Here is a 27,966-nt window from a genome sequence, read left to right on the forward strand (position 1 = left end):
AGTAGGGAGCACAGAGTCTTAACCACTGGACCATCAGGGAAGTCCCACATCAGAATTTTAAATATGCACATTCTTTGCTCCAAGATTCTCCATCTTATGATTTTATATTCAGAAGTTAATCCAGTAAGTGGCAAATATTTTGGTTGAGAGTGCAATTGTCACTCAATTCACAGTAGCAGGCAGGTAAGAGGAAAAGGAGAAAGTTACATAGGCATCAAGCAGGCAATAGTAAAATACATCCATGGTTGGCACTAGTGGTAAAGAACCACCACTGCCAATGCAGGAGACATAAGAGATGAAGGTCAATCTTGAGTCGGGAAGATCCGCTGGAGAGAGGCGTGTGGCAACCCAGTCCAGTATTCTTTGCCTGGAGAATGCAATGGACAAGGAGCCCTGGGGGCTAGAGCCCATAGGGTCACACAGAGGTCAGACATGACTGTGTGACTAAAACACACATGTGTATAGCCATGTTAAGTATATACGCTTGCATAAGTCTGAAGCATATAGTTTAACGGGAGTGGAGTAAGATGTTACATGACTTATATTATTAGGTATTGCTTAATTTTGAGAAGGTATCATCATTATAATCAGAAAAAATAAAGCTCTTATTAAATTAGAAACACATCAGGCAAACCAAAATTGATTTTTTTCCTGAAATGCAATAATTTTCTTCCAAAATTATTCTTACAATAGGATCATGGTAGATATTTTTCACCATTTGAACAAATAGTTTTACTGGCTTCTTGTGTTTTTTCTTGTACTAAAAGTACAAAGTTACTCGTTAATTTATCATCTTATGAATATTCTTTGTAGGAAATCAATCATGCATTTAAATTTTGCCACTTCTTTTTCTCACTCTGTGTGAACATTCACTGACATTGTAAGATCACCATATTCTCAAACAAGGGCACGGAGAATGGAACTAGAAGAACATCACACACTGACCACTGCTGTACAGAAGCTGGGGTGTGGAAGAGTACAGAGAAGATGGATGGTCAGAGCACTCCAAGTGCATCACTCTGTAATTTGTAGGCAAGTCATCCTCAGTTACTGTATCTTGCAAGTTTGCGTATTTGAAAATGAACATGTTAAAGAACATAAATATCACAGCCTTGTGGTCTACATAGTACTTCACTATACCATGTTTTAACACAAATGAGTAGCTTTTATGGATCAACAATGTATAATTCAGTATTCAAATAGGCCTTACGACAAAATAGGACTTCAGATGAAAGCTCTTACCTCAGAAATGGGATGCCTTTATTTTTGGAGAATAACTGTTATTTTTTTGTGTTTGCATTTTTTAATTTGATTGTAAGAGTTGTACATGCTCATTGTGGAAGATTTGCAAACTATGAAGTGTCCGACTCTTTGTGACCGCCGTGGACTGTAGCCTACCAGGCTCCTCCGTCCATGGGATTCTCCAGCCAAGAGTGCTGGAGTGGGTTGCCATTTCCTTCCCCAGGAAACTATGCAAACTATGGAAAAGCATTAAAAAAAAAAAAAAAACCTAGCCTTAATTCCATTATCTAGTGGCCACCGTGATTAATATTATGACATTCCCCCCAGTCCATTTTGAGATCATACTGTTGATAATTTTGATTTTTTTTTCACTAAGAATTAGAGTGTACTCATTTCCCGTAAGTGTGAAAAAACACATCTTGGATTTCAATATCAAACTAGTCACAAAATAAGGGTAAATGGGTTACATTTGTACAACGTGTTCTTCCACAGTTATATCATTAAAAATTTCAAATAGACAAAAACGCATTTTAAATACCACAAGGAAAATCAAAATGGAAAAAAACCCACTAAAATTTAAATACTGGAGTAGACAATGTTTTCAATCAAATGGTCAGAAGATTTTTTATAATCCAAAGGAGGGTCAGTGTTACTCACAGCCTTTGATGACACTTTAGTGATGGACAAAAAAGTTAAAATTGCTATTTAAGTTGTATATACAGGCCCACTTTAAGGCATAAAAAGAAAACAAGATAAAAATCTGTCATTCCTTTCTAGTTCCAAAACTATTCAACAGAACAGATAATTTAAATGTCAGAAAAAGGCTTTTCAAAAGCTTCCAGAAATATTGACAAATTATATAAATAATTTTCGCCTAATATTGTTTGTCATTTAAGAGGTATTCTTAATAAAAACCACTTTCTGAAGTCTTCACAATTTTACCTGTTAAACAATCGTGCTATTCAATGAAAATTCAAGGCAAATTTATATTTAGATTTCAATAGTACATGTTCATCCTTAAAGGTTATAATTTGTTTTAAATAGCACAACCATCTGTCCTGTGATGGCTCACATGAGTTTAATTATTGGAGAAGTTTGAGTGGAATTTCTCCCATGAATACGCATCCTGCTGAACTGTACTGAAAACAAGAGATTTGACTCTGACATTTTTATCCTACAATAAAATTACAGTCGAGTTCATGATTTTTCAGTGGTGTAGATCACTATTGTCTGCTACCTTATACATTACATTCAGCTCCCGTCTATCATATCATATCATAAAGCAGTTGCTACTCTTAGAATAATTTTCTTTATTCTTATTTCCTTCTTTTCAAGTTTAAGTTGTCATTTCCACTTTTTTTTTCAATTTTACCTTATTTTTATTGTGGTAACAGTGGTTATGTTTCATGTTTACAACTTTATATTTCCACTTCTGTACACTATAGCATGCTCACCTCCAAAAATTTAACCATCCATCCACCATAGAGTTGACTCATTTTACCTGTTTCACTGTCACCCCCAATCTCCATCCCACTGGTAAACCACTACTCTGCTCTCTAAATCTATATGTTTATTTTTGTTTGGTTTATTTAGTTTCTTGTTGTTGTTTTTTTAATATTCTACATATGAGGGAAATCAAACAGTATTTGCCTTTCTCCCTACAACTTACTTAACATAGTTCCCTCAACGACCATCCATGTTGTTAAAAATGGCAAGATTTCATCTTTTTAATGGAAGAAGAGTATTCCATTATATATACGTATGTATTCCATATATCGGAGAAGGCAATGGCACCCCACTCCAGTACTCTTGCCTGGAAAATTCATGGACGGAGGAGCCTGGAAGGCTGCAGTCCATGGGGTCGCTAAGAGTCGGACACAACTGAGTGACTTCACTTTCACTTTTTACTTTCAAGCATTGGAGAAGGAAAAGGCAATACACTCCATTATTCTTGCCTAGGGGCTGCCGTCTATGGGGTCGCACAGAGTTGGACACGACTGAAGCGACTTAGCAGCAGCAGCAGCATTACATATATATATACGTATATATATATATGTATATATATATGTATATGTATGTATATGTATATATATACATACATATATATGTATATGTATATTCCATTATATATAAATACATATATATGCATATATATATACATATATAATATATATAATATTAAAAAGCAGAGACATTACTTTGCCAACAAAGGTCTGTCTAGTCAAGGCTATGGTTTTTCCTGTAGTCATGTATGGATGTGAGAGTTGGACTAGAAAGAAAGCTGAGTGCTTAAGAATTGATGCTTTTGAATTGTGGTGTTGGAGAAGACTCTTGAGAGTCCCTTGGACTGCAAGGAGATCCAACCAGTCCATCCTAAAGGAAATCAGTCCTGAATGTTGATTGGAAGGACTGATGCTGAAGCTGCAACTCCAATACTTTGGCCTGATGTGAAGAACTGGCTCACTGGAAAAGACCCTGATGCTGGGAAAGATTGAAGGCTGGAGGAGAAGAGGATGACAGAGGATGAGATGGCTGGATGGCATCACTGTCTCGATGGGCATGAGTTTGAGTAAACTCTGGGAGTTGGTGATGGACAGGGAGGCCTGGCATGCTACAGCCCATGGGGTTGCAAAAAGTCAGACACAACTGAGCAACTGAACTGAACTGATAATATACACCACATCTTCTTCATTCATTCATCTGTTGATGGACATTTAGGTTGTTCCATGGCTTGGCTATTGTAAATAGTGCTGCTATGAACATAGAGGTGCATGTATCATTTCAGGTTATAGTTCTTGTCTTTTCTGGATATATGCCCAGGAGTGGGATTGCTGGATCATATGGTAGTTCTATTCTTAATTTTTGCAGGAATCTCTATTCTGTCTTCCACTGTTGCTGTACCAATTTCCATTTCTACCAACAGTGTAGGAGGGTTCCCTTTTCTGTATATCCTATTTAACACTTATTTTTTTATCTTTTAGATAATAGTCATTCTATCTCATTGTGATTTTAAGTGTCCCTGATGATTATTGATGTTGACTATCTTTTTGTGTTTCAATTACTGTTGGCCACCTGAATATATAAGGAAGAATTCTTATAGCATTCTCTGAGTCAATGTGGTCCTGTCAACACCTTGATTTCAGACTTCTAGCCTCCAGAGCTACAACAGAATACAATACTAAGCCATGAAGTCCGTAGTAATTTGTTCTGCCAGTGCCAGGAGAGTAATTCAGGGACACATGGCTTGAAAACAGTATACGTGAAAATATCTGGGCCAAAAGTCAGATGTGACTGATAAAGAATGCAAATGCTGCCCTTGGGCCACAGTAACAGAACCAGGTAATAGAACAAGGAAAGAAATTTTCGACCATATAGCCAGAGTATTGCACTCTGTGCTTAGTACCACATTTCAGGGATGAATGGGAGCCTAGTTAGAGGCAAGTGACCAGGACGGTGATCATTTTGGAAAGCTGTTCATACAAAGGATGATTTGACATCATTAGAGAGGGGTATCCTGTAAAAGGGGTGAATGACATGATAGCAATCCTAAAAGATGTGAAAGGCTTTGTCAAAGACAGAGTCACCTGATTTTGTGTTGCTCCAGGAGGCAAAATTGGGTCCAGCAGGTGGAACATAAAAGCAAGAGAAAAGTTATCTAATGACTGTTGATTGTTGTTCATTGTTTTTGTTCAGTCGCTGAGTCATGTCCAACTCTCTGGATCCCACAGACTGCAGCACGCCAGGCCTCCCTGTCCATCACCAACTCCCAGAGTTGACTCAGACTCATGTCCATTGAGTTGGTTATGCCATCCAACCATCTCATCTTCTGTTGTCCCCTTCTCCTCCTGCCTTCAATCTTTCCCAGCATCAGGGTCTTTTCAAATGAGTCAGCTCTTCACATCAGGCCAAAGTATTGGAGTTGCAGCTTCAGCATCAGTCCTTCCAATCAACATTCAGGACTGATTTCCTTTAGGATGGACTGGTTGGATCTCCTTGCAGTCCAAGGGACTCTCCAGAGTCTTCTCCAACACCACAGTTCAAAAGTATCAATTCTTCAGTGCTCAGCTTTCTTTATAGTCCACTGTCACATCCATACATGACCACTGGAAAAACCATAGCCTTGACTAGACAGACCTTTGTTGGCAAAGTAATGTCTCTGCTTTTTAATATGCTGTCTAGGTTGGTCATAACGTTCCTTCCAAGGAGTAAGCGTCTTTTAACTTCATGGCTGCAGTCACCATCTGCAGTGATTTTGGAGCCCCCCAAAATAAAGTCTGCCACTGTTTCCCCATCTATTTCCCATGAAGTGATGGGACCAGATGCCATTATCTTAGATTTCTGAATGTTGAGCTTTAAGCCAACTTTTTCACTCTCCTCTTTCACTTTCATCAAGAGGCTCTTTAGTTCTTCTTCACTTTCTGCCATAAGGGTGGTGTCATCTGCATATCTGAGGTTATTGATATTTCTCCCGGCAATCTTGATTCCAGCTTGTACTTCATCCAACCCAGCGTTTTTCATGATGTACTCTGCATATAAGTTAAATAAGCAGGGTGACAATATACAGCCTTGACATACTCCTTTTCCTATTTGGAACCAGTCTGTTGTTCCACATCCAGTTCTAACTGTGGCTTCCTGACCTGCATACAGATTTCTCAAGGGGGTCAGGTGGTGTGGTATTCCCATCTTTTTCAGAATTTTCCACAGTTTCTTGTGATTCACACAGTCAAAGGCTTTGGCATAGTCAATAAAGCAGAAATAGATGTTTTTCTGGAACTCTCTTGCTTTTTTGATGATCCAGTGGATGTTGGCAATTTGATCTCTGGTTCCTCTGCTTTTTCTAAAACCAGCTTGAACATCTGGAAGTTCACAGTTCACGTACTGTTGAAGCCTGACTTGGAGAATTTTGAGCATTACTTTACTAGCGTGTGAGATGCGTGCAGTTGTGTGGTAGTTTGAGCATTCTTTGGCATTGCCTTTCTTTGGGATTGCAATGAAAACTGACCTTTTCCAGTCCTGTGGCCACTGCTGAGTTTTCCAAATTTGCTGGCATGCTGAGTGCAGCACTTTCACAGCATCAACTTCCAGGATTTAAAATAGCTCAACTAGAATTCCATCACCTCCACTAGCTTTGCTCATAGTGATGCTTCCTCAGGCCCACTTGACTTCACATTCCAGGATGTCTGGCTCTAGGTGAGTGATCACACCATCATTATTATCTGGGTCATGAAGATCTTTTTTGTACAGTTCTTCTGTGTATTCTTGCCACCTCCTCTTAATATCTTCTGTTACGTCCATACCATTTCTGTCCTTTATTGAGCCCATCTTTGCATGAAATGTTCCCTTGGTATCTCTAATTTTCTTGAAGAAAAATTCTTACTGGAGAAGGGAATGGCAGACCACTTCAGTATTCTTGCCTTGAGAACCCCATGAACAGTATGAAAAGGCAGGACACTAAAAGAGGAACTCCCCAGGTCGATAGGTGCCCAATATGCTACTGGAGATCAGTGGAGAAATAACTCCAGAAAGAATGACGGGATGGAGCCAAAGCAAAAACAACACCCAGTTGTAGAAGTGACTGGTGATGGAAGCAAGGTCCAATGCTGTAAAGAGCAATATTGCATATTAACCTGGAATGTTATATCCATGAATCAAGGCAAATTGGAAGTGGTCAAACAGGAGATGGCAAGAGTGAACATCGACATTTTAGGAATCAGTGAACTAAAATGGACTGGAATGGGTGAATTTAACTCAGATGATCATTTTATCTACTACTGTGGGCAAGAATCCCTTAGAAGAAATGAAGTAGCCATCATAGTCAACAAGAGTCCAGAATGAAGTACTTGGATGCAGTCTCAAAAACAACATAATGATCTTTGTTCGTTTCCAAGGCAAACCTTTCAATATCACAGTAATCCAAGTCTATGCCCCAACCAGTAATGCTGAAGATGAAGTTGAATGGTTCTATGAAGACCTACAAGACCTTTAAGAACTAATACCCCCAAAAGATGTCCTTTTCATTAAAGGGGACTGGAATGCAAAAGTAGGAAGCCAAGAAACACCTGGAGTAACAGGCAAATTTGGCCTTGGAGTACAGAATGAAGCAGGGCAAAGGCTAATAGAGTTTTGCCAAGAGAACGCACTGGTCATAGCAAACACCCTCTTCCAACAACACAAGAGAAGACTCTACACATGGACATCACCAGATGGTCAACACCGAAATCAGATTGATTATATTCTTTGCAGCCAAAGATGGAGAAGCTCTATACAAGCAGCAAAAACAAGACCGGGAGCTGACTGTGGCTCAGATCATGAACTCCTTATTGCCAAATTCAGACTTAAACTGAAGAAAGTTGGGAAAACCACTAGACCATTCAGGTATGACCTAAATCAAATCCCTTATGATTATACAGTGGAAGTGAGAAATAGATTTAAGGGACTATATCTGATAGACAGAGTGCCTGATGAACTATGGACGAAGGTTCGTGACATTGTACAGGAGACGGGGATCAAGACCATCCCCATGGAAAATAAATGCAAAAAGCAAACTGGCTGTCTGAGGAGGCCTTACAAGCAGCTGTGAAAAGAAGAGAAACAAAAAGCAAAGGAGAAAAGTAAAGATATACCCATTTGAATCATTTTTCATGCAATATTAATTATCTCAAACACACCAAAAATCAGAATGATTCTGAGACATGCAAATAGTTATGCCAAAGTCTATGCATTTAAAACATCTATAAACATAATTCAGAAAAAAAAAAAACAGGGCCTTTTTCTCATCATTGCATCTGCAATGCCTGGTCTTCCTCTATGAAGAGAAGGGCCAGCGAGAGGGCTGATTTGTGGCCCCCTGGGAACCTGGGACAGCTGGGGTGGCTGGACTTGGAAGCATGGAAGTGAAAGCAGGAAAGAGTAGCAGCCTCCTGTGGAGCTTATACAAAAAGGGAACACAAATGGGACAGCAAGTTCCAGCTCCTTAGAATTCCACAGAAGAGGGGCACCACTCAGAAACAGGTTGGAGAGGCCTGGAGGAAGGTCTTGAACCAAGGAGATTTTACATGATTCTGGAGGCCTTGGGATGGTGAGTGGGCCCTTGTCTGGAAAGCTCAGTAGAGTTTGAGATCCAGGCATGTCAAGTTCTGACCCACTTATTCATCTGCATTTCTAGTCAGTTACATGTTGTTGTCACTTAAAAAGTAATTGGTGGGAGACTTCTCTGTTGGTTCAGTGATTAAGAATCTGCCCGCCAAATAGGAGAAACGGGTTCCAGCCCTGCTCCAGGAAGATCCCACCTGCAGGAGGACAACTAAGCCCATGCGCCACAACTACTGAGCCTGTGCTCTAGAGCCTGGGAGCCACAACTGCTGAAGCCTGCATGCCTAGAGCCTGTGCTCTGCAACAAGAGAAGCCACTGCAAAGGAGAAGCCCACGCACTGCAATGAAGATAGCCCCTGCTCACTGCACCTAGAGAAAAGCCCACGCAGCAATGAAGACCCAGCTCAGCCAAAAATAAATAAGTAAATAAAATCTTAAAAATCGGTGGGGAAAGTTAAGAGGAAGAGAGCAGTTTTAGATCTATACACGTCACAAACTCCAATACTTTGGCCACCTGATGGAAAGAACTGACTCACTGGAAAAGACCCTGATGATGGGAAAGATTTAAGGAAAGAGGAGAAGGGGACAACAGAGGATAAGATGGTTGGATGGCATCACCGACTCAATGGACAGGAGCTTGAGCAAGCTCCAGGAGTTGGTGATGGACAGGGGAGCCTGGAGTGTTGCAGTCCATGGGGTAGCAAAGAGTTGGACATGACTGAGTGACTGAACTGACTGACACATTACAAAAATAGCTGTAGCTGACAGCATGGCACAAATACAGGAACCATCGTGCTTCCAGTACGGCACTGTGCTGGATCTCCATAACGATGACCCAGTGCCATCAATGGAAAGTAACGTGGTAGCTGGTGCCTTCTGTATATGGATGCAGAGAACAGTGCAGCACACTGGAAAGACTTCCACTAAAGAAAGTTTTGGTGCTTAAATAAGTAAACTGCAGCTATTTAGAAAATCTAACTATGTAGAAATTTGACAGTGCAGGATGAAGGAGAAAATGCTTAAAAATAATGTGAAAGGTAGTTGTTAAGGAAATATAGCAAACTCAAGGGGAAGTGCTCAATAAATATATTTTAAAAGTCAATTCAATTAAATCTGTAACCCTGCCTAGTTCCCATCTTACCAGGCTGCATAAATCAATGTGAGTGAATGAATGAAAACTGTCCTTCCGTGGGTCCCCCTCCTCAGGGCTGTTCTATGTTCTTGGAGCTAATGCTAAGGTTTTGGAGACAGACAAGGGTACCTATGTGGTCCTCACTCATCATCCACACTTACACTGCAGAGATCCATCATCTGATCTACATGATGTCTCCTACAGCCAGCAACTCACCTGGCTCTTGCCATGTGGAGGCTTGGAATTGTCTGCCAAGACTGGCTGGCTGGGATCCTGTCTGCCTAGAGGCACTCGGCTGTTGCTGCTTTGCAGGAAAGCATAGGTCTTGCCTGCCCTTTGCACTCCAAGACTCCTTTCTCACGTCTCCTCCTCAAGACACTCTATGGCCAAGACTCCCCTTTGTCCTCTCCTCTGCAAACCTTCTATATTCTTCTTAAAGATCTGCCTTTGGAACACAAAAGCCAAAACCTGTGCAGCTTTTGGTACTATATACTTCTTAAAGTTGTAAACTGGGGTTGGCTATCAGTTTGAATATGGATAAGGCAAAGGGGAAGATGCAAAGAACACTCATCCCCCATCTTGTCATCTCTCTCCCTTGGGAGTTCCAGCCGGTTGAGCAATAGGCTCAGGCATCAGTCAGTCAGGGATAAAACACACTGGTTCATTTGTTATGTATTTGTTAACCAGGATCTCTGGTCCCAGAATTGCTCTGGGCATTAAGAATACAGAAGTGCCTAAAGCAGACAAAATAGCCATCTATTATTTGCAAAGCTGCATTTTAAAACTTGGTTCAGCTTGCGGTGGAAATGACATCCCTGAATTGAATTGATCCATGTAGTCAAGAGACTTCACTGGCTGGAAAACTGAAGTCACCCTTCCAATATGGCTTCCTGTCCCCAGTGAGCTTATTGCACAGAAGATCCAGGAATGGAGAAAAGAACAGAGCAGACTCCAGGCTGGCAGCTATAAAAGAGAAAGGGCCAGAGCAGACTGAAATACACACACGTGTACACATGTGCACCACAAAATAACCCCTTCTGCAGGCTCACCAGTTAGCACTTAAGTGAGTGGAGAGGGGCAGAAACCTTGTTCTACATGCTTCAGAGAGTGAGTTCATATTTTATTTAGGCAGACACATAGAGGGAAAATTATTCCCTTTGTTGATTGCAGCTTTTTATTGAGACCCCTTGTGAATTTTTCTTGAATTTGGAATGTGATATAGGTGAATTTATCTAGATATGCTTACTCCTTCATTTAGCTTTAGTATTTATGCTACAGTGTCTTTATTATTACTAATTGAGAAGGCTGTATTATACAAAGGCCTTCTACTCCATTAATTATGTATCCATAAAATCATATGACTCACACAAAATGCTTTACAGAAGTGAGTTCAGATTAGAGGCATTTCTCCAACTTTCTGCTCTGCTGTTCTGTGATAATGGGGAGTGACCCCATCAAGCCGCTTCTCAAGGAACCTATGGCAGGCACCAGCTGGAGGCTGTGGGGCAGGCGGGAGAAGCCAAGGCATTTGTACCTCAGGCTGTGTCTCCAAAGGTGGTTGATGCTTGTGTGGGCCCAGCTGCTCCAGGTAGGTCTACCATCATTCCTGTTTCTGCCAAGTGGACCAGACCCCAGGATCCAGGATCTCCACCTTCTCCTTGTCCCCTCAGCCTGAGTGCTTCTGGCCTCCTGTTGTTGTTCAGTCACCACGTTGTGTCCAACTCTTCACAACCCCATGGACTGTAGCACACCAGGCCTACTCTTTCTAATCTCTGGGCGGCTGCTTTACAAAGAGTCCCAGTTGAGGACTTCCCTGATGGCCTAGTGGTTAAGACTTTGCCTTCCAAGTCAGGGGGTGCAGGTTTGATCCCTGGTCAGGGAGCTAAGATCCCACATGTCTCACGGTCAAAGCCATAAAAAAATCCAAAGAGCCCCAGTTGGATTTGCCCCTCTGCCATCACTTGTGTAATCAATTCCCTTTTTACGTTCCCTCCATTTTAAATACATGGAATGGTCTGATTTCTACTTTGAAGCTTGACTGAGGATTTTGGCTTGAAAACTATCTTCATTTACATCTTTCTCAGATCCTGAAAATGAACTCCGTCAACTGAGTGGGAACGAAAGAGTGTTCCATGGAAAACTGATGTCTGATGATGAATTCCACGTTAGATGGTCTATGCAAAAAGGTTTCCTTGGTCTAGTGTTTGGAGTGGGTTAAGTCAAATGGGTTTAATATTAGAGTTCTTACAGAGTTTTAACTTAGGGCAGTCATACACAGAACTTCCCAAAGTTATTTAACCAGAGAGTGCTCTCTTTTAAGGATTTTCTAATAACATTACCCAGGACTCTAATGCTTCATACAACCCAGTTTGGGAAATAACAATTATTTCAGCCAGACTTTTTGCTAGGAGTGGGGTAGAATCATTTGAGATGGACAGTGCCTTCAATATTCCCACATTCTTTAAGTGATGTACATATTTTAGATACCAGGTGGCTAGCTTGATGTCTCATTATTAAATTGAAAGGGGTTACTTGCATTCTCTAATGGCAGAAAGCGAAGCGGAACTGAAGAGCCTTTTGATGAGGGTGAAAACAGGAAAGTGAAAAAGCTGGCTTAAAACTCAACATCCAAAAAACTAAGATCATGGCATCTGGCCCCTTCACTTCATGGCAAATAGATGAGGAAAAAGCAGAAACAGTGACACTTTATTTTCTTGGGCTCCAAAATCACTGTGGACGGTGACTGCAGCCATGAAATTAAAAAAGACACTTGCTCCTTGGAAGAAAAGCTGTGACAAACCTAGACAGCATATTAAAAAGCAGAGGCATCACTTTGCTGACAAAGGTCCCTATAGTCAAAGCTATGGTTTTTTCAGTAATCATGTACAGATGTGAAAGTTGGACTGTAAGGAAGTTTGAGTGCTGAAGAATTGATGCTTTTGAACTGCAGTGCTGAAGCGAAGGCAATGGCACCCCACTCCAGTACTCTCGCCTGGAAAATCTCATGGACGGAGGAGCCTGGCAGGCTGCAGTCCATGGAGTTGTGAAGAGTCAGACACAGCTGAGCGACTTTACTTTCACTTTTCACTTTCATGCACTGGAGAAGGAAATGGCAACCCACTCCAGTGTTCTTGCCTGAAGAATCCCAGGGACGGCACAGCCTGGTGGGCTGCCGTCTATGGGGTCACAGAGTCAGACACGACTGACGCGACTTAGCAGCAGCAGCTGAAGAAGACTCTTGAGAGTCCCTTGGATTGTAAGGATATCAAACCAGTCAATCCTAAAGGAAATCAGCCCTGAATATTCATTGGAAGGACTGATGTTGAAGCTCTAATACTCTGGCCACCTGAAGTGAAGAGCTGACTCACTGGAAAAGACCCTGATGCTGGGAAAGATTGAGGTCAGAAAGAGAAGGGGGCAACACAGGATGAGATGGTTGGATGGTATCACCGACTCAATGGACCTGAGTTTGAGCACACTCTGGGAGATAGTGAAGGATACAAAGCCTGGCGTGCTGCTGTCCATGGGGTTGCAGAGAGTCAGACATGACTGAGGGACTTAACAACAATTTGTGTTCTCACTCAGATGAGGTGGGGGAAGCTGGGTTAGAAAGATCAAACTTGCCTCAAGAACCACCTGAAAAAGCAGTACTTGAGGGAAACCCAGTACAAAATCAAATTAGATGAAAGAGAAATCCTAGCCTGGGGTATTCTGAGGGCACTTGCCTCAACATTAAGGGCATTGGCATGACTCTTGTTCATGGTCTGATTTGGGTTAGACCATTGCATGCAGATGGGCCCACAGGAAAACTGACTTCAGGAATTTCCTCTTTAATTTTTGTAGACGCCAGCAGATATGCTTGAGAAGTGCTAGACAGACTGCAGGGTAGAGTAGCAGAAAACACATGGATCAGACCTAGGTTCAGTCCTGAGGGCCCAGGGACAAGATAATTAACTTATCTGAGCCTCAGTTTCTTTATCTGTAAGAATACAGAGTCTCATGATTAATCTCTACACAGAGCTGCTGTGAAGATTAAATGAAGTATGTTAAAAACATTCTGTAAAGTGCGATGCAGATATTTGTTAATAAATTATAGTCTTCTAGAGTCAGCTCAATGCCTTCTCCCATTAATATCTGTATGCTTCGTTATGTTCTAGCTTTATTTTTCAAATTATGATTTCGAAATAATCTGCAAAAACAGTGCAAAGAATTCTCATATACATACTCTCCACTCAGATCCCCCCAAATATATACAATCACAGCAAAATTTTAAAAATCAGGAAATTAACATTGATATAACCTATATATCACAAACTTCACCAATTACCCCACCAATGTCCCAATTTCTGGTCCAGGATCTGAGGATCACATGCTGCACTTGTTATCATCTTCCTTTCCTTTATCTGGGCATCCCTGGGTCTTGGTCTTTAATCATGTTAATAATGTTGATGATTACAAGCCAGTTAAAGTGTAGAATAGCCCTCAGTTGGGTCTGATACTGTCTCATAGCTGATATCAAAAAAGTGTTAATACCTATTTCATAGGGTTGTGGGGATTACTAAAGGAGTGAATATATGTAAAGTCAGTGGAACAGTGCCTGACACATAGTAAATGCTGCTTAAGTGTTAGCTTATATGATGAGCTAGGAATTTAGTGACTTTACTGGTAGGAAATCTGTCTTAACAAATTGATGAAGAGATCAAAGAAGCAGCAGGCATTTTAACTATGAACATCTGTTGCCTTTCCCTACCCAAAGAGCCAAGGCCAAAGACCCATGGCTAGCAGGAATTCTGCTCCACCAAGAGGGGCACTGATCAGCCAGTGGCCTGCCCATAGGATGAGGACTTTTTTGCTCTACACAGCAGTGCTTTTTCACAGTAGGTCCACATACTAGGAACTGAGGTCACATTTCCTTACCCATCCGTTGCTGGAAAAATGTGTCAAATAAAAAATGCTGCGAAATAATTAAGCCCCTCATTTTCCTGACAACTATTCCCAGAACTCAGGCTTTCAAGCTTCGTTAGTATGCACCCAGCACTTCAGTCGCGGACACATTCACTGAATAACCATAGTGATAACCTCAGCCCCTAACCTTTGCATTGCTTCTTACTGAAGGGGCCAAACTACTCAGTCCGTCACAATACTTACTTCACTGGCCAATCCTGGGCAGACTCCACAGTGAGGCAGTGCCTTACCAGGCTGGATGGGGGAAGGGAAGGAAACCTAAACAGACTAACTCCAAGAAGGTAGAAAGAATCTAAGACACATGTATGAAAATTTGGTAAATAACAACTATTGATTACAAGTGTCAAAGCATCAACAAAACCCCTTAATATAAAAATACCAATGCATTTCTCTGGCTAGTAAATGCCATTTTACAAAGCAATTATGATCTTTTACCTCATATGCTGATCTTTTACCTCATTTGCTCTCCCCTCACCCCCAAGACACCACTTTACAGGTGAGAGAAAAGAGGATCGAGGGAAATGGCTCTTAGTGGCAAAGCTGAAACTTGAACTTGTGTCTCACCTCCTCATAGAGCACATTTCCCACTTAACAACAACAAAAGAGGAAATGCATTTTCTCAACGTAGGTCAAAGACTAACAGGATTAAAAGATGATAAAAATACAGAGACGGAAGTGTACAAATGTAATGAAACCAGCTACCCAGGTGACTAGTTTCTTAGGAGTCAAGGAAAGCAGGGTTTTTCAAGGAAAAGGGACACTCACAAGGCAGTAGAGGCAGGCTGAGCAACAACAGAGGGAAGGAAGGGAGGGGGAGGGGTGGGAGGGAGAGAAAGATGTACACACACACACACACACTCTATTGTAAAATCCCTGCATCTTTGGCTACTTAAGAATCAAATGATTTCAGGAACTTCTCTGGTGGTCCAGTGCTAAGACTCCACACTCCCAATGCAGGGGTCTGGGTTCCATCCTGGGTCAGGGAGTCAGATCCTGCATGCCACAACTAAAGATCCAATGTGCTGCAACTAAGACCCAGTGCAGCCAAATAAATAAATCAATATTAAAAAAAGAAATGATTTCAATGGTATGCAGACGTGGACCATATATCGCACAACGTCCAACAAGTGGATACTGCCTAGCACACAGCAACCTAGCAATACATATTTGCTGATTTAGCTGGACTTTTCTGTATACAGCAACCAGATCCAGCCTTATTCAGAACTCCCAAATATCAGAACGTCCCAAAATTAGTTCTGCCCTCAAATGCCAGTTTGTATGCAGAAATGGTCAATCTTTTGTGAGCTGTACAGGCAAAGCAGAAATTAGAAACTTATTTCCTATCACCAAATTTCTTCCATATTACTTTTATGTTAAACAGACCTTTACAAAAAAGAGACTGAAAATGTCAATTATATCATACCAAAGTTTATTGATTACATCAAACAAAATTTCTTTAATGAAAAAGGCAAGTTGCATTCATAAAAGATGGCATTCACATTCATTATAGAAAGCAATGATGTAAAAAATTGCTGAAGTGAAAAATGTAATATTGCAGTCCAATTTTGTAAGCTGAAAAATGATTTTGTCAACACTTGCATAAAATCTGCATTTATATATACTGCATGTTATTAAAAAATTCTGTCACTAAATTATTATGAATTTTGCAAATTTAGGCTTACATTTTATACTGTTGCTGGTGTAAATGTGGTAGATATGGAATTTATGTTTTCAGTTTAGTACTAACATCCTCAAACAATGGACAACAGTTATGAAAACTATAAGGACAGTTTGTAGTTCAAAATTATTCAAATGATGGGTATATGATCCTATTATTACATTTTATCAGTTTCTCTGGCACAAAATAAGGTGGTTAGATTGTAGTGATAGGAATACTGGATGGCTTACTTCTGCTAACCTCACGCCAACCCTTTTTTTTAGCTCATTAATAAAATATCTATCTTTAAAAAAGTCAAGTCAGGTCCCTTTCAAGAATCTAGGCCATATCACACATCACTGTCATCGTGAATTTGAGCTGCAGTGTAATGTGTACCTTATAAGACAGACTTTACATCCCCCTTACTTATCTTTCTTCCAGGTTGCAAGGAATTTTACATTTCTGCTACCTTAGATATTTTGATTATGTCAAACCTTCAATGGTCTGCATTAAACAAGGCTCTCTAGTTAAGGTGGGCTCTTTGTATTCACAGTCTCTATAATTCTTATGTAAAACAACAATAATAATACAGCAATAATTATAAACACAAGAACAACAACAAAACATCAAAAGCTTTCCTGGCTCTGATTTTTAGCTCTTTGGAATAGGTAGAGAATATACTGACTTGGTTTCCAGCAGACTACTTCAAATACTAGGCTACTAAAACACAGCACACTTAGGAAGGCGTGATGACACCTAACAAATACTCAAAAATAATACTGATAGATGGTAACAAATGAAATAATGAAAAAGGGTCAGTAATGATGGAAGGGCTTCTGATAACTGAAATGTCCTTTCGAGAATTTAAGAAAAATTATACCTAAACATTAACACAAAATGTAAGTGGAAGAATCAAATATGTCATATGGACTTTATAAATACATTGGTATAGACTGAATCTAATACTTTTCCAAATCAGGGTACAATATAAACACTAATAATAGTACAGGCATGCCAGAAAGACAACCAAAAATGGAAACTGGAACAAAAATACCTTTTAAAAGACCATTTCAATCTAGGAGTCAAATGTAGTCATTTATATCCAAAAAAAAGTGTACGTTTAATTTTAACATTTAATAAAGACATATCACATTTATTTTTATGTTTTAAGTGAGCTCCTTAGGAGGCTATAACCTCCCCCTAGTCCAGTAAGTGGAGGATTTAACCAAGGTGAATCTTGTGGTTTAGAGTTAGACCATTACCCTAGCCGTATTTGCTAAGAGAGACAATATTCATGTTCAGAGTCATGTTATGGACCCTTCCTCCTTCCCAAATTGCCAAGTTAAAAAAAAAAAAGTGCTGCATATGTGCACAGATGCAACCACTTTCAAACAGAAACTGTTAACAGTTTTAAATAAGCTATTCTTCCTTCTTCTCCACAAAAAAAATTATAAAGACTGATGTTCAGATGCCATTTTAATGTAACTGTAGTTTTGCCCATTTTACCTCTGATCCCAGTAAAGCTAATATTGGAAAAATCTGTTATATCTTTAACTATTTTGAGGGTCACTGAAGTGACTGGAAATGATTTCTTTTCAAATCTAGTATTCTTCCACCCATTAAGTGTAATTCAGAAGAACAAAAATAAATAATTTTTTTTGATTTTTGCAAAAATACCCAGGGTTAACATTCCACCTTTCAATGCACTTTTTGGCAAGGATAATCAGCATGTAGGTAAACAGAAAGGATTACCTACTATCTGATGCATTGATTTAGTTCTTTTATATTTTCAAGTATTCCTTTCATATGTGGAAAAAATTTAAGATCATCATTCAGTAGGAACAAGAAATGTGATCCAAACAGCATATTTCTTTTGCCAGGCAAAAAAGTAAGTTTAGCAAAATCTGTTCATTCCCATTGCATGACTTCTACTTTATTCTATCATATTTAAATCCATTCACAGAGTTCATGGGTTAAAAAAGCACCCATTTGATAGTTATTCTATCTAAAGCCAGAAATTCTATATATTCTTGCTTTCAACTTTCATATAATTCATAACTTAGAGCTTTGGCCATAATGGCTACTTATAATAATTATAAATGCTTAAGAGAGTCATTTGGTATTTTACTGGACATTTATTCTGAACCTCAGACATAAGATAGTGGTTTAGTTAGTTGCATATCAAGTATCCTGAGATGATAACTTTTTGAAGTTGTTTCTTCATGCTTTCTCTTTTATCTGTAACCACTGTCAATATGCTTGTAGGATAATAACATAGGCAGTTCAAGATTCGGATTCTGAAAGATGTAAAATATACGGAGTTAAAACATTAATTTTAATAATAATGTGAAACCATCTGTTTAGCACTTAAAAAAATAAATCATGTAGTAAATTTTGTTATGAGAGTACACCAATTGTCTTTAAAAAGCTGCCAAGTTTTATTCACATGCTTGGGGAAGAAAGTGACACAATAGCCAGTTTTTAATCTTTTCTTCATCTGTCAGCTGAATAGATTCAGACTTGCTTTTTGCTTTTGGATTGCTCCAGGGTTCTCCTAAGAACTGTTACCACTAGGACAGCAGAGGCTTAGCTGACTAGGATCCCTTCTAGCTGTGAGCCCCACCCCCATGAAAACAGGGATGTTTTATTTAACTTTTTGTCTCTAGCACCCAGTCCAGTGTCTGGCACACAGCAAGTGCTCAGGACATGATGAATGAATGAACTGATCACTGGTTTTTGGTTGTTAATTAAGACAAACTCTAATATTCAGTTTTGAAAGATTGTTAAGAAAGCACTTTTACTTAAAGAAACATGTTTCCTCTCTATAATACCTAAGTTAATTTTTTTCGGATAGATCATGTATCTATGAGTCAATTGACTCTTCTGTTTTCCTTATTCATTACCTTTTTAGAAAAGAAACCACAGAAAACACCCTAAGAAATCTAGATTCTTCATCCTCTAAACACTATCACATGCTATCATTAGGATGCAGCATGAGAATTGGTGCCTGTAAATCAGGTATGTGGAGAAGTACAAGTCCTATTGTCAAGGAGGTGAACCTAACCTTGATTCAACACTCAAAAATTCAAATTTTAAAAACTTGAGTAATGGGGGGCCCTTGCCATGTTTGGACTAGAAGTCCTGTAGAATACCTTCCATTTCTTTTGATGTTTCATTTTCTTATACTGGGGGCTTCCCAGGTAGCGCTAGTGGTAAAGAACCTGTTTGCCAATACAGGAGATGTAAGAGACGCAGGTTCGATCCCTGGGCTGGGAAGATCCCCTGGAGAAGCGCATGGCAACCCACTCCAGTATACTTGCTTGGAGAATTCCACGGACAGAGGAGTCTGGTGGGTTATAGTCCATAGGGTCGCAAAGAGTCAGAAATGACTGAAGCAACTTGGCACACACACACATTCTCACATTAGTTCTTCAGGTAGCAGGGGCAAGTTGACGCTAACCAAAATAAGGCTGACATTCACATAAGAACTTATATAAGGAGTCAGGCAGTTTCCTTAACAAACAAGGGACAAACTCGGTGGCTAAACTAATTGCCAGATTTCTTTTCCTTGGAGAATAAATAATGTAATATGAAAATATATTCCTAGAAGAAATAATTACTTTAAAAATAAAACAATCATTTTTGAAAAAAACAAAACAAAACAAAACCTTACTTAGCTTTAACACTGTAGGAGTTAAGGCCCTGGAGAGACCAAAAGCAGTAGCAATGTCTGCTACCCAGCCTAGTCTCCCAAACCACAGACCAAGCTAAGTAAAGCAATCCAGGGGGATAAAAAATTCACTAAAATACACCACACAACTTAGGACACGGCTATCTGGGACAAGATGGTCAAAGACTTTGAAGGCTACTGGGAAGCAGATTCATTACTGAGGGAAAATATTTTGGATGGCATCATCGACTCAATGGACATGAGTGTGAGTAAACTCCGGGAGTTGGTGATGGACAGGAAGGCCTGGCATGCTGCAGTCCATGGCATTGCAAAGAGTCGGACATGACCGAGCGACTGAACTGAGTCACTCCAACTGGGTAAAAGGAGGTAGACTGAGACAAAATGAGTTGCCTCCCAAAATAACACTGCAGATACAGACTGTGATGAACTGTAGGAGATAGAAGAACCAATGGATTCAATCTTTTAGCTCAATTTTTATCCTTTGCTGAAGGGTAGGGAAGCTGATAGCTGATCAAAAAATGGGCCTATGAAGTGGCCTCACAATTGTTAGCATCAAAGTGAACTGATGTGCAATGTCATTCATGATGATCATTAATTTTTATGTGTGCATGAAAGATGCCCTGCCCTAAGCTGTGTGGAATTGTTTCTAAGCTGACAAATTTGTAAACCTCATTCAAGAAGTACTTTAAACGTCCATGGATGGATAAAACACCTTGAAAGGCCTGGGGTGATAGAGGCCTCTGCAGTGGGAAATAATATACATAGAGGAATTCCTCCCATGGCATATCAATTCCTTCCAATTTTTTTTTTGGGGAGGGAGGTAAATGAAATAACATGTTATATGATGAATTTACTCACTTTTGGAAAAAATAATTATGATGCATTCTAAATCATTAGGCTAGCATCCCCCTGAATGGCTAGGAAAGCTTTCACCTCCGAAAGTTGAAATACTTAGCTTGAATAAAACTTGACACTACAAAAAGTGATTAGAGTAGATTGGTTCATTACCATACACTTGGGGATCAGACATTTACAAAGACATAAATATATACCTGCAAACACAGACATAGCACATGGAGGTGCAGACACACTGAATTATTTCCACATAATTCCCAAAAGAACATGCAATACTAAAACTGACTTGATATTATACAGATGCAATTTTGGAATATTTATTTTTAATTTTCCAAATGATCTTTTAAAATCCAATTATATTTCCTGATCAGTGGTAACAAGCATTTTCATGTAATGCCATGAAAACATGCCCCTTACAAATTAAATATATTATATTACTCTTCAGCTCTGGAAAATGCATAAAATTTTATTTTGGGGCTTAGCAAATTTAAAATATGTATTTCCCCATATTCCAAGTAATGCATCTTTATATTTTTTCAAAGAATAGTATAAAGTTCACCACACCAACAGCAGAGAAAATTTAGAGAGTGATATTTTCATTTTTTCTTTATAATGCTGTTAATCTGTTTCTTTAAAGCCAGCCCACTTGTTGTAACACTAGGTACCTGTTAAAATATATTAGATTCATCTGAGAATGTTCGTAAAAGAAGAGGTCTGACTGAAGGTCTGGTGGATAATGAGTCAGATGCCTTTTTACAGCTTAGATTGCTCTGTAATAGTCAGGTAAAGATACTTAAAGCATTTAAAGATTGGTAACCTACCTGGTGATAAAAATGTAGGAAGAAAAAAAATCATTTCCTATAAGACTACTCTTCTGGCCCAAAGTACACATGATTATACTATAGCAAATGCATAACATTTAAATGAATACACTTAAAGACCTAAGAAAGTCTCCACCTCACATTGAATTGTTTTCATGGTAGAATACAGACATTAGTAGTACGTGGCAAACTTGAGTTTTTGAAATGACACTGGTAAGTTACGCGGTAGATGAAGGCAATATGGTTTGATTAGTAAACCTTACCATCCTTTTGGTGAACACCTCTGAGAGTTGTTCCGGTACTCTGAGTGTACTGAACAAAGAGAAATTTGTGCAAAACATTCCTATCTTAATGAACAGACTAGCTCTAACACGCTGTGGCTTCTACTGTGTACCAGGAACCAGTGGGACTACAGACCTACAGTCCAGGTTTTTGATTCTCCATTGTGACAATTGAGAAGGTGAACAAATGATTAAAGGAAAATGGCAAAATATTCTTAAGTATCAAATAGAAGATATAAAGATGAGTCATGAGAATTTTTCATAAAGAATCAGAAAATGGTGTCAAGCAAATGAGAATGCAAGCAAGTTGGTACATTAAGAAAGGAAGTCACCTTATTCACTCCAAGAGAAACTGTGATTGCTGGAAGTTTGAGAAAGCATGAAGATAGTAGATGTTCCTGAGGAAGGGAGGCGTTTCGTTACCTTGTTCACAATTGCACAAAAGGTGGAAAATTGCAGTAGAAAAAAGAGAAATGCAGAAACCAAAAAGAAAGAAAAAAGTAAATATTCTCTGAAATGTAAGACATTTAAAAGAAACCTTGAGAATTAGAAGTCGAAATGACGTTAGTTTTAAAGACGTTACTTTCTGAAGTAAAAGCAGAGTTAGAGTTAGGAAGTTTATTGTATGAGCAAACTGCTATTTCTCTGTATATCAATTTAAAAACTTTTGGTTCATGGGAATATTCACTACTTTGAATAAAATAATTTAAAAGTATGTTTCTCACTGAAATAAAGCTCATCTCTTATCATTAATTCACTAATTTACATTGTTTAAAATTCAATGATCAAAGAGCTATGCTCAGGATCCATCACCGACCTATCTTCAAGTAACTATCTCATCTTGTCCAATTGCACACATGTAATACGGACTGACTGTCCTTGGGCATTTCAGGTTAAAAACCTAATCAAAACTAAATAATGGAAAACTGTTGGTGAAACCACACTTTCGTACCATTTACCTCTGAACCAAAGCTTAACTTCCTTTATTCTAACGTAATTTCATTGGTTTCCCCCCTTTTTTTCCTGTAGAGACTCTTTAAAAGCATTGCCTGAAAAGCTATGAATTTTTCCTTTAAAACACTAAGAAAAAGTGAAAATCAATGACTTAAAGTTTAGTTAGAAAACCTAAGAGGTTAGTTTTTCCCCCCTTATTCTGTGCCTGAAGCTGTAGGCTAATTTATAGACTTGGTATGGTATTGCTCTAGCAAAACAGATGAGTGGTAAACTACGGGGATGAGCTTAACAATTCTGCTAATCAAGATTACCCATATTATCTACTTAGCAACTAATAGAAATAGGCTTAACAAAAAGAAACCAGCTAAAGTAACACATATATCTAGCAGAGTCTAATAAACGTTTATACTTCCAAAGGAAAAATTCTGTTTATTCATATATGCTTTAACATAACTACATTTCTCCTGTTCATATTTTACCTTAATAAAGTTGGAGACATGTTGGTAACATGCAAATTACCAATTGATAAAAGCTAGAGAGATTAATATTTAGTTTCAGAGAAAAAATTTTTAATTGTTTGCCTTCTCTTTTGTAGGCAAAAACCTTGCAACAAGATTAACATGATACCAAACCTCCCACCCTGTGTTTAAAATACAAGCCCATCTATTTAAGAGTGTAACTTGAAACACATTTTGGTGCGCTCAGAACCTTGTATCCAACTGTCAGAGATAAAAGTTTTTCTATGAAGTAGAAATTTTAGGGATTTATAGGCTACTTTATAAAGGAAAACAGAAATATGAGAGTACAGAAGGCAGTAGAGAACATGAAAAGAGTAAAGCAATAAAAAATTGATACAGCTAGCAACTGGTTGGGGGCGGGTAGCGGGGGTAGAAGCTTGAGAGATAACAAACAACAGTATGAAATTTCCACATTCCTTTGCAGTCATCTAGGGAGCTTTGACACTGGCTTAATTAGCAGTCTGTCAAAGAGGCCAATGCATAAAGGTCCACCTCCACAGCCACGATGTTAGGATTCAACTTCATTTTTGTCTAATCTAGTTCACAGGGCTGTTACCTTTAGAGCTCATGGTTGTATGAGACACTGTAAGGATTTCAATACTCATCATCAGTCACCATTGTTACTAAAGGAGAAACTGTATTCTCTAAAGTGCTTTCTCTGGGAATTTTGCTCAGATACCTGACATTCTTCCTTCTCCTGGCTGCCGCTCTGAAAGAGCTCCCTATGTAACTGAATGTTTGCTTTTGTTTGTGCAGACGTCACTTGCAAGGTATAGCCATGTTGCTGCATCCATTCTCATTACATTATAGTGTTTCCATGTCTACTAGGCAAAATCAAGCCTCCTTTTGATCATGGTGGTTTCCATGGGAAAACTTAACATAAAGATACATGGAAAATTCCTCCGCCTGAAATGGTAACTGGTATTCATTCACTAGTTGGCTAGAGGGTCCAGGTGTATTTCATTGATTAAGAGCCAGCCCAACAAAAGTGCTGAGAAGGGACATGGCTTTTCGAAGTACCTCAAATCGTAAACTTTACATTTCCTTTGAAGTGTTATCTGCTGTACCCACTGTTCAGTGCTCAATGATAATTTCATCATATACTTGTTGGCAGCTTAGAAGCTAAAGAAAAGCCCTATGATCCTTAATGATGGGATTTTAGCTCAAAAATTAACTATACTGCTGAAAATAAGGGTGTGAAAATGTATTTACTTCCTGAGTTAAATGACTGAGGGAATCTACTTTGGAAGATAGCAGAGTTCTTTTATACTGCTAGTATCAAGACAAAACTCAGCTGTGGTGGGGGCTGCCAGACTGGCCTTTTTACCGGAGGCTTCTGGAGTTAGTGACTTGGACCCTGAGATGGCTCAGCTGTGTTACAAGCCATATTATTGACTCTACTATTCTGTTTATACCTGCTTCCAGAAGTGTTCCAAATAAATCCCTTTATAACTCAACTTGAGTGAGAGCTCCCTGTGAGCTGGAATGATCAACCTAGCACAGCAGCTAGCTTATCCTGGACCCTCGGGCAAAGTGTTCTGAATTGAATGGAATTCAACAGAAGGCTGCTTCTACAACAGGTAAATGTAAATGGCTTAGCTTCCTTCTCAAATGCCATGGAGACATTTTCTCTATCCACTACGGAGTTTGAGTTTCGGAGTTTCGCTTCTTAAAGCAGCTGCCAAGATTCACAGGCAGATAGCACAGGCAGTCTACTTGCCACAGGCATTTCTGGCTCTCCCTGCAAAGGATCTGACCCTTACTAGTTGAAGTCAGGGGGATCTTCTACTTTTAGCTAGGGACACACACTCTACCCCATTAGGGAGCCTCTCAGGAATGAGGTGGACCCAGTGTAAAAGAATCTTTTGCTGCTCTTTAAATGAGGCCAATGTCTTAGCAAGGGATACTGAATAAGTAGGAAGTCACCCAGAATGCCAGATTGTTGCTCACTGAAGTGTGAGTTGCTCAGTCGTGTCCAGCTCTTTGCAACCCCATGGACTGTAGCCCACCAGGTTCCTCTGTCCATAGAATTCTCCAGGCAAGAATACTGGCGTGGGTAGCCATTTCCTTCTCCAGGGGATCTTACCGATCCAAGGATTGAACCTGGGTCTTCCACAGAGCAGGCAGATTCTTTACCATCTGAGCCACCAGAGAAGCCTTTAAGATACTCTTTCTTTGAAGAAAGATTTTTGAAGTGGCCTCTGCTTCTTTGATGTGGCCAACTAGAGCCTTGTGTAAATAGATATGACTTATCAGAGTAGTCATGGCTGCCATGTTTCAGTTGCCCTTTATGCATTGATATGCACTACTTTGCTCTTGCATTTTCTCACAAGGGGGGAAAAAAGGCAGTGCTGATGAGTGCCCACAATGTTCTGTCTTATCTGCAAGTTTCAAAATCCCATAGGGTCTGAAAAACCATTTAGCCTTTCAGACTTTGGATGTTAAAGAGAGATGTTCATCAGTAGGTGGTTCAACACATGTTCACTGGTTCAATGATGACAGGAATAAATGAATGAATGAATGAAGGTGATTATGGAAATTCTGGTTGTTCTAGCACATCAGCATGCCAAACTACAGCACAGACACTAGAATTCCTCCTATCATGGACATAATTCATGGCAAACAAAGTTCATGCTGAACCCTGGAAATACTCTATACTGCTAAGTAAAAAGGGCTGCAGGCCCAGAACTCCATGCTTTCTTGCAACAGAAGTCTGGAATCTGTGCATGGAAAGAAAATGTTCTAAGTCTTTATCTGTGACTGCCTTGTATCATCCCTCCATTTAATGGCCATTTATGTAAGTCACATCCAGCCAGTGTCATTTTTTTTAAAGGGCCTATGGAAGAGGATAAAATATTATGTTTGAAGGTTTTGATTTCTGAGATTTTTTGTCTCATCTTTAGAGGATGAAGCTTTGTCAATTTATAAGCTGGCTGTGAGCCATTGTTTAGCATGAGCTCCATTACCCCAAATAAGAAAAACATCAAGGAGCTCCTCAGAGTGTATTTCCAAATAAAGAGATCCTTTGTAGACAAATCTCTATTATGACAAGGCACCAAAATATTTATTACCATGACATTTTTAAAATTTGGTTTCATACAAATTGCCACTTGAGCCATTAGAGAAGTAACCTGTTATACCCCTGTCCAACTGGTATTTACAAATAAATGCCACTTTCCCATTCTAAGACTAAACACCAGGCTGGAGGGAGTCAGTAGCAGGTCTACTGGAAGGATTAGAGAGATTAAGGTGGTTTTAGCTAGGTTAATGTTACTGTGTCCACTTTCATCCATAAGGCATGCAGAAGCATGGGATTAAGGCCAGTTCTGACCACCTAACCATATAGTGATTGGCCAGTTTATACCACGAATCAATGTGGCTTGTGCCACTGATAATCTGATTGTTTTTCACTGGGGTTGATACTGACTTGGCTCATGAAGCTTCTCTTTTACACACCCAATCACTGAAGATTTTTCCCACTATAGACATTTTAGTTCCCTATTCTATATGATGCCAACCACTGGAATCTACCAATAGGAAAAAAAATAAAAATCAAGACGAACCAGGTTTCTGGCTAAACTGGCAAATTTAATCAAATAGATCAGGTAGATATACCTTAGACTACTTCTTGAAAATACTGCCTTGGAGGGGCTATAAGATCTAATTGGTGTCAGTGTGATTGAAATAGGGTTTTGTTGGGCAAAATTAGCTAGTGTTGGCAGGAATACGACATATTTACTTAACTTGTAGGTCAAAATTTGCCAGAAGTTTCATTTTTCTAGGCTAATCTACTTTTTTCAGTTTAAAGGCTTTTTAAGAAAGGTTCAACAGATATCAGACAATGCAGGCCCAAGCAATTAGGCTGACAGAGGGTAATAACTTCTCATTGCTGCAAAAAATTTACCATATAAGCAGCAAAAATAAAAACACACTCATAAAACCATCTTAAATTTTCACAAGTGTGTTTGAAAGGGGAAGGATGTAGAAATCACATCCAGGGAATTCTCTTTGGTTTAAATATACTCTTGGACAGACAGGGCTAGAAGCAACACAGAGATTAAGCAGCACTATAATTAAAGGAAGGGGAAAGGTTTGAAAGAGGCAAATTGGGATTACCAACTGAAAAAAAAGTCTGAAACAACCACAGGGAAATTTCTAAGGTTAAAGCCGGAATGCTTTGTTTAAAAAAAAAAAAAAAAAAAAAAGCTGAAACGTTGGTGTGGAAATTCCCAGCGTGAAAATTCTAGGCTAAATAAAAAAAAAAAATCATTTTTTCTGTTCAAAGTTCCATATGGAGCATATGAGATACTCCATATGGATCACTAAAGGTCACATAGAACACTATTAAGGAATCTACTTACCACCTGCATTGGATAACGAAGTTTTTTATTATACTTTTTATGCAGAAGAGGAAATTAAGTGATGAACCTGTAAGGAGGGGTTTAACATGCTGTAACTAAGCAATTCTCTAAATAAAGTTTTTAGTTCACGGCAGATATTGAAGCCCCTTACAAAAATCAGTTTATAATATAAAGTTAGTTCTTACCCTGGTACTTCTTCTTCTTACACTCCTTAATACAATCCTGAGCATCTCGGGGGAAAGGCTGACAAATATTAGAAGAATTATGGTCAACCATACGGATACAGATGACAGCATTTGAGCAAATACAAAATACATTCTCTGTTGTTTCAAGAATGGCCTAGAGTGGAAAGAGAATACATAATGGAAAAGCAAATCAGTTCCTGTCATATGAAACA

At 39.2% G+C, this 27,966-nt stretch overlaps 1 protein-coding gene across 3 annotated transcripts in view; it reads right to left on the minus strand.

Moving 5' to 3' along the window:
- Positions 1 to 15,839: 15,839 nt before the first annotated feature.
- The window catches only part of ATP11C (ATPase phospholipid transporting 11C), a 168,682-nt gene continuing 156,555 nt past the window's right edge, over positions 15,840 to 27,966 (minus strand). Inside the window, 3 exon segments of one of the 3 annotated variants that reach the window (NM_001435169.1) lie at positions 15,850 to 18,385; positions 21,300 to 21,404; positions 27,755 to 27,908. In NM_001435169.1, coding sequence (NP_001422098.1) covers positions 21,303 to 21,404; positions 27,755 to 27,908 — 256 coding nt within the window. In that variant the 3' untranslated portion in view covers positions 15,850 to 18,385; positions 21,300 to 21,302. 3 annotated transcript variants of the gene reach the window in all.

Source organism: Bos taurus, chromosome X (genome assembly GCF_002263795.3).
Source record: "Bos taurus isolate L1 Dominette 01449 registration number 42190680 breed Hereford chromosome X, ARS-UCD2.0, whole genome shotgun sequence".
NCBI lineage: Eukaryota > Metazoa > Chordata > Mammalia > Artiodactyla > Bovidae > Bos > Bos taurus.